The sequence below is a fragment of the Tenrec ecaudatus genome, chromosome 1 (assembly GCF_050624435.1).
Source record: "Tenrec ecaudatus isolate mTenEca1 chromosome 1, mTenEca1.hap1, whole genome shotgun sequence".
NCBI classification, from domain to species: domain Eukaryota; kingdom Metazoa; phylum Chordata; class Mammalia; order Afrosoricida; family Tenrecidae; genus Tenrec; species Tenrec ecaudatus.
Window position 1 is genome coordinate 15,549,609 of NC_134530.1, and position 8,038 is coordinate 15,557,646.

Genomic DNA, 8,038 nt, shown 5'->3' on the forward strand with positions numbered 1-8,038 from the left:
ACCAGCCCTTCCGGAGAGCGATGTGAGCACCCTTGGGGCCTGGTGGGCTTGCCGCCGCGGGGTGGCTCTCAGCTGGGGCTGTGGGCTTTCCTGCCACACACCAGGGGCTCACAAGGACCTCTGTGACCTCACTGGCTCCAGGAGGACTTAAGGCCCTGCAGACGGCTCTTACTTTGAGACGACAATGGCGACTCTACCTGACAAGAAGCAACAGCGTTGCTCTTGGGCAAACACCCAATTGCAAAGATTCACGACATTTTTATTCCCCGAAAATCCAGCCCCGCGTCCGTCCCCACCGCCTCGCATCATGCCCCCGCCCCCATCACTCTCCCAGGACTGGAATCCCCCGAACACTCTCCTTCCCGGGCCTGTGTTCAGCCAGGTGGCTGACCACAAGCAAAAGCCTGCCACCTACCAGCAGGTAAGACTGGGGACTCAGCACACATTGTGGGGGAGGGCGAAAGCAGCCTGTGCCCTGCCTTTAGCTCCCTAGGTCCGTGTCAAAAGGGGGGCTTTGCCAGTCAGGCACCGACCTATTCTCTCACAGTTAGGAGGCCGAGGGCATTCCTCCAACACAGAATGAGCCTATGGGGCAGAGGGGGTTTCTGAGGCTAGCGGGCTTTCAGAGAGCAGGCAGCCTCAACATTCTCTTTAAAAAAGGGCTGGTGAGGAGGAACAACTGACCTTACTGTTAACAGTTCAACACATAACCTGTGACACCACCAAGGAACCCAGTTAGGAGTTCAAATTCAGAGTTATCTCTCTCTCTCTCTCTCTCTCTCTCCCTGTCTCCTTTTTCATCCATTTATGCTTCATGTGGTCTCTTAGAGCTCAAAAGAGATGGGCTCAGAAACCTCGCTGCACTCATGTCGGAAACTCACTGCCATAAATCCCTGCTGACTCACAGTGACCCTACAGGACTTGGCAGAAGTTCCCCTTGGTGTCCGGAGACTGGAGCGCTTTAAGGGAGTAGAAAGCCTCATCTTTCTGTGGAGCGTGTGGAGGGCTGGGATTAGTCACTGCTGACTTCCTGGTTAGCAGACCAAATGCATGACCCCCGGGAGGCCATCAGGGCCCCTCTCACAAGTGTGGTGGTTGACAGCATGTTGAGAATGTGAGGCAAGACAGAAAAGGCCGACTATCACACAAAGGTGGGCCATCTCAAAAAACTCCCAAATCAAGAAAATTTTAAATTATCATTCAAAAAAGATCGACCCACTCGGGAACTTGCCAGGGCAGTTCTACTCTGCGGGTAGGGCAACTGTTGGTCGGAGTTGGCCCGATGACAGTGGGTTTGGCTGGGTTTGGCCTGGTCCTCTGTAGGCTTCCAGTCTGCTCAGCCCTGAAAGACTCCACGCAGGAGAATGCGTCTGTCACATCTGTCTTCTCTTGCTGGTTGATGTGGACTGCTGACCATTGGGCGAGCAGTGGGTTGCTTACCTACCGCAATTAAGACGCTGGTTAAGAGTTGCCACGAGTATCTCTTGGGTAGAATACCTCAATTCCTAAGCCTCTCTAGGCGAACCCAGTGTCCCGAACCAAGCAGAATGGATTGGCATGAGCTTCCGACCTGGGCAAGGAGATGAGAGCCCATGACATTGGGTGGGGATCTCTATCTGGCCCACAGCTGTTGGATAATGGAGAAGTCCTGATGGTCCCCATGGGGGACGCAAGGATGAACAAGGAGGGGGCCTGGTGGAAGATTCTGCTCTCTGGAGCCGTCGCGGGAACCGTGTCCCGCACCAGCACCGCCCCTCTGGACCGGACCCGAGTGCACATGCAGGTGTGGGCGTGGGGCCTCCACTGCAGCCAATGGGCATTAGTGGGCGGGGCTTTCCCGGTTTCAGGGTGGGGCTCTAGGGTATTGTTGGGGATACAGGAAGGAGATTGTGGTTTTGGTGGATGGGGACAAGGGCGAGAAATGGAGCCCAGAGGTGAGGGGGAAGCTTGGAGTGACGGGGGAAGCCTGATTTTTTCATTGGCGCTGGCTGCACCCAGATCCGAGGAGCTGGGAGCTGCAGGTGGGGCTGGGTTGAGAATGGAGAGGGCATCGGGGAGGGGTTTGTCCAAGGGTCAGGTCTTTTCCACCCTCAGGTTTACTCTTCCAAAAAACACCTTATGAACCTGCTGGGGGGGTTACGGAGCCTGATCCAGGAGGGAGGCTTCCGCTCACTGTGGCGCGGCAATGGTATAAACGTGCTCAAGATCGCCCCTGAGTATGGGATCAAGTTTCTCGTCTTCGAAGAGGTAGGAAGTGATAGGTGTCTACAGCCCCGCCCTCCGGATCACACGAGCCCGCCTTCCCAGCCCTCTGTCTCCTGTCCGAGTCCTCAGGCCCTCTCCAAGGTGGGCTTGAGGCTGGAAGGCCCCGGAGCTGTGCTCACCTTCCTCTCTCCTCGCTCGGGCCCGCAGTGTAAAGCTCACTTCGGGGAGTCCTCAAACCCCATCTTCCAGGAGGATGTCTTGGCGGGGTCTCTGGCGGTGGCCGTTTCCCAGACGCTCATCAACCCCTTGGAGGTAAGTGAGAGCCTGCTCAGTGGACGGCCTCGCACAATGAAGCGACTGCAGCCCCTACCTACTGCGCAATGACTCGTGTGCCCCAGGCATCCTGCACAAAGCACCGTGTTCGACCCTCACCAGGACCCGCCACATGATCTGCCGGCTCCATTTGGTTGGTGGTTACTGTCAGATTGGCTGTGATGCTAGGTAACCTGGCCATGGCATTCTTGGGCACCTCCTATGCACGTGACAGCTGGACTTTGACTGAGAAAGACTGAAGAAGCATCGATGCCCTTGAACGATGGTGCTGGTGAGGGATGTGGTCGGTTCCCCGGACTGTCAAATGAACTCCCAGATCTGCCAGAATGCTCTGAGAGGCAAGGATGGCGAGACTTTGGCTCCCAGACTTTGGCCATGTTCCTGTCCAGTGAGCAGGACCCACAAGGAGATGGGTGGATACAGTGGCTGCAACCCCGGCAGAAACATCAGAAGCACAGTTAAGATGATGTACGATTGGGTTGGTTCCTGCTGCTCCACTGAGTCCCTGTGAGTCAGAACCGAGTCCCCAGCACCTCACAGGAAGCACTCGCATGACAGCAGGGAACACTGCTCGGACAGAGACACTCAGTGCCCTTTGGGGATACTGTTAATCCATCTCTGGGAAGCTGGCCCTTGTGTTTTACTGACCTCCTCCTTTCGCAACCAGAACATCTTTTTTTATCACCACTGGGTCTCCTGGTCACTCAGCCAAAGTCTTGCTGTCCTCACATCTCAGAAGCCTCTGCTGGCATTGCCCTAAGCCGGGCTCCTCCTTCGGGGATCCCATCGTCCAGATACTGTTCTTGCCAATACCGTCTTTCTTAGGCATAGACTGATTGCCCAACTGTTACGTGCATATGACGTCACCATGGCTTCCAGCTGAGTCCTGCCTGTGGCATTGTGGCTCTTGGACACTTCTCAAGAGGGATGTTGCACAAGTGCCCAAGGCAGCCTGTCCCTTGAGTGCCTGATTGTGGCTCCAGTGGGAGCTAGTGGCAGATCTGAGCCAGACGGAAACCCTTGACTGCTTTGCTCTTTGCTCTTTGCGTCACTCTGTTGTTTCTTGGTCCAGTTCTGAGGTCGTTGGTTTCCTCTGAGTTGGGGTGCCATCCATCCTGACGGCTGTAGTCTTTGATCTTCATTGGTAAGTACTTCCAGTCAACTTTCCTCCCAGCCAGCAAGGCTGTGTCCTTGGCACCCGGCAGGCTGCTCAATGGCCTTGCTCGGCTCCTGATTCCACGTACTTGTTGGCATCGCCCAGCATCTGGGATCACTGTCTGCACACAGGATGGAATCCTGAAGACAGGGAGGGGATCCGACGTTGAAGCACAACTTCCCTGGTTTTAAACCCTGCGGTCTTCCTGCCTCTGCTCATGTGTTCATATGAATGTGGGGACACAGCTGGTGTGGTTCAGGGAGCGTGAACATCAATTATTTTGTGTTTCTGGTGTCCAGCGTGTAGTTGACGAGACCAGATATGGCTGGGGATACAATCCCAGACAGTACACCTGAGGCACAGTTACCACCCTTCAGTCAGGAAGGCTGGCACGGGACGGGAATGGTTTCAGCAGAGCTTCTAGACCAAAGCTTCCCAGAGTGGGTGGGCTTGAGCCTGGAGGGAGCACGGAGGGAGGCGTGCTGAGAAGACCCAGTGAGGCTGCAGAAACAGATCCCTACACATTATGTGGTACCATTGGCTTTAGTAGTAAATTGTTGCATTGCCAGCGGGTCATGATTTTGTTCTGAAAGGGGGTAGAAAGCAAAGTAAAATTGGGCACAACTCTTGTACCGGATAAACCAGGAAGCAAGGGCTGGCCATCTACTTGCCACACTCATGTATAAAACCCTGGGGGGTTGCCTCCTGACAGATGAGGTTAACAAACCTGGAGAGTGAGTGTCTGTTTCACTGGGGCGGGTGTTTGATTTGAGGCAGGGCTGGCTCCAGGGCACTTAGCCCCATATGTCCCACTCACTGCACTTCTCCGGGCCCCAGAACAGGGATGCCCAGAGGGGTTCTGAGGACCCTCCTCACCAGTGTCCCCTTGACGACCGTGGACAGTCTCACCGACCTCTGAGGGCCTGGAGGCCCACCCCGTTGTTGAGCTGTGCCAACAGGGCTCCTTGCACAGGGACAGGGCATGAGTCCCCCATGAGACTACTGACAGGAGCTCCCTGGCCTCCCTGCCTCCACAGGTGCTGAAGACCCGCGTCACGCTGGGACGCACAGGACAGTACGATGGCCTACGGGACTGCGTCGGCCAGATTCTTCGCCGCGAAGGCCCGGCCGCGTTCTATAGGGGTTATGCGCCCAACATGCTAGGCATCATACCGTATGCCTGCACTGACCTGGCTGTCAATAAGGTTGGCAGAGGTGGGGGTGAGGTTGCTGTAGGCGGCATTGACGTGGCCCAGGACTAGGGCCAATTCTGAGCCTTCTCTGGACCCCTACCCCTTGCAGATGATGAACAACATACGGGTAAAGAGCAGAGGGGATAACGAAGAACACAGCCAGGCTTACAACATCTACACACAGACGGTGTCCACAGTGTGTGGCCAGATGGCTAGCTATCCCCTGACGCTATTAAGGACCAAGCTCCAAGCAAAAGGTCTGCCTGCCCCTGATGAGACCCACTTTGTGGCCCCACCAAATGCCCTCAGCACATCCCACACCCCCATTCTCCTTACTTGGCCCTGACCTCTTAGGCTGCCATCCAAATGCCTAGAACTCATACTTCCCCAAAAATCTTAACATCCTGTGCCATTTTCCCTCAGTCCCAAAGGTGATCTAGTCCTGGGTGACACACACCTCGACCCCGCCCCCACCCCGTGCATGTTTTCCTCCTGACCTTGTGACACAACACTTGCTGAGGAGATGGTGGCCAACTTACACATTCCCGTGTCAGAGGGAAGTTGGGAAACCCGGGGGTGTTTCAAGGGCCCCGTTTGGGGAAGGGCATCTCTAGGCCTTCCTTCCCTAGCATATATCGGTGGACTTCAAACTTCCAATTAGCAGCTGAGCCAATTTCCCAAGGATAGACCACGCAGGGACCCCAGGACACAGGACTCACACCCCCAAAGAGGCCAGCTTGCTCAAATAGACTCATGTCACACCTGCACCATACATTCTATCCGGAGATTCACATTGACCCAAATGGACAGAGCAGAATGACTCCTTAAGGTCTCTGAAGTTGTCCATCCTCACGGGAGCAGAGAGCTTCAGCATTCATCACTTGACACTGACTCGGGAACCCTAGGAGATGGGGTGGAATGCCATTGTGGGTGTCTGGGATTGTACCTCAACCATTATGGGAGTAGACAGCCTTGTCTTTTTCCCTGAGAGGCACTGGTGGGTACACACGGCTGGCTTTGAGCGGAGCAGACTAGACTCAACGCACTGGGCCAACTGGGCTCACTTCACCTTTATCAGCTCCTCCTCACCAGTGTCCCCAAAACAACTCCTCAGATCTAATTCCCCAACTACCTTAATCACCACAACCCAACCCATCTGAAACTCTCAAAACAGACCAGAGCTCACTCCCTGACCTTGACAAAGCCTCTCTCCACAAGCCCCCTGAACACATGCCCAAGGCCCTAGCCAAACATAGGCATCCTCACCACAGTCACCACTTTCAGGGGAATTGTCCAGAAACCCTTTCCCTACACGAGCGCCTGAAAACACCCTGAATGAAGTCTTTTGTTGCCGCCTCCACACTAGCTCATTTCCTCTGTAACATTCCAGATTCCAGGCTTTTCCTATCAGCACCCCAACACCCCCACTTCCTTTATTCTATGTGTAATAACTTGGCCTCATTCCTCATAGATACTGTGGAGGGCTCAAAGCCCAGCATGCGGGCCATTTTCAGAGACATCGTGGCTGAGCAGGGCTGGCCGGGGCTCTTCCGAGGCCTAACACCCACTCTATTAAAAGTTATCCCGGCTGTGGCCATCAGCTGCACGGTCTATACAACAATGAAAAGCACCCTGGGAGTTTAGGTGAGAGCCAGACCACAGGTAGATAGGGGTGATTAGGTGGGGACAGTACCTTCAACAGTACATGATGTGACACCCGCTCCTCCTGACAGGCTCTCCTAGGGAGGACATGATTGTGTCCATGGAGGTGCCTGAAAACTCCAGGAGCAGGAGTAGAAGGCCAGCATGTGGTGGAAACCGCTGTTGGCAGACTGGTGGCCAGTTCCCTGACATGCACTGGCACAGGCCCAGGAACCAACCCAACAACGTCATGCAGGTGAGGGGCTTTGGAGAGAACTGCCATCTCCCCAGGAGTATATGAACTTTGGGTGAAAGGGTGCCAAGTGGCGGTTGTGTAATTGGGTCAATTGAAAGAGATATCAGACAAAATGAGGCATTCAATTGCTCACCTCTCAGACATCCAGGATCTCAGCTGTCAGATCCGTGCAGGGAGGGGGGATATATTTCAGGTCAGGGCTTATATACACTTTGGGGACATGCAAGCCCCCCTGGTTCCATTGTAAATGGGAGGGGTTGTACCTTCGGCATACTTGCAATAGGAAGGGACAGGCAAGGGGTGTACACGCCACAGTAAGAGCAGGTACTAAGAGTATCCATGTGACAAGATTGGCGGCCTCTAAGGACCAGAAAGCAGCCAGATCTTGTACCTCCTGGAGTTGGCTTCACCTGGCTTTGGGGCTGTCCTTCAGGGGAACAATCCACTGTCCCACTGATCAGGGAGTGGGCCGCATCTCAGGTGGGACAGACTATATAGTCTGAATGCTCTAGATGGCCATAGCCCTCAGGCAGGAAACCTTGAAGCAGTTCACCTCCAAGTGACTAGCCATTGACCATGTGTTAGCAAGCAGCATCTTAGGTTTGGATAAAATATGGGGGAACAACCTGGGGAATAACCTACCTGTATGCGACACATTCCCAGCACCCTTGTGTCCCTGCCCAGGTCTACTCCTACAAAACCAACAACCTGGATATCCTGGGGGACCTGTGGAGCATGGTCAATGCAGGTGCGGTCCACTCATTGTGCTGTGGCAATGACATGAACGTCCTCAAGGGAGAAATTAGAGGGCACACAAGTTGATCAAGTTCATGGCACATGAACAGGAGGGAGCTGTGAGCAGGCATGGCATGGTAGGTAGCAGTGGGGGCTGGGCTCTTGGAGGTGAAGGGGCACTGCTAAGGTCCTGACACCTGTGCCTCCCACCCACAGGTTACATGGGCCATCCGGTGCCAGTAAGACATTCTGTGTGGACAGGAGAGCTCAATGGCTGGCTGCATGGCTAGTGCCAGAAATCAAACCTATATTCCAGAAAAGAAAGCATCATTGATCCAATGGAGGTGAGGAGGAGCTTGGGCCAACAGCAGGGGGAGCCCCCATAGGTGCTCCTGAGGCAGCACTCATTTTGGAGTGTGGCAATGGGAGGTAGGGTTTCCAGAGAGAGTGATCAAGTGCCACCCTGTTGGCACCAACTCCTTGGATCCCAGAAGCCACAGAACAAGCCTTGCCTGTTCC

At 54.6% G+C, this 8,038-nt stretch overlaps 1 protein-coding gene across 1 annotated transcript; it reads left to right on the forward strand.

Moving 5' to 3' along the window:
• Positions 1-307: 307 nt before the first annotated feature.
• On the forward strand, positions 308-6,531 carry LOC142445131 (calcium-independent mitochondrial carrier protein SCaMC-3L-like). Its single transcript, XM_075546718.1, has 7 exons — positions 308-421; positions 1,628-1,783; positions 2,095-2,247; positions 2,413-2,517; positions 4,732-4,899; positions 4,997-5,144; positions 6,359-6,531. The coding sequence occupies exons 1-7, from the start codon at positions 308-310 to the stop codon at positions 6,529-6,531; spliced, it is 1,017 nt and encodes a 338-aa protein (XP_075402833.1).
• Positions 6,532-8,038: the final 1,507 nt, after the last annotated feature.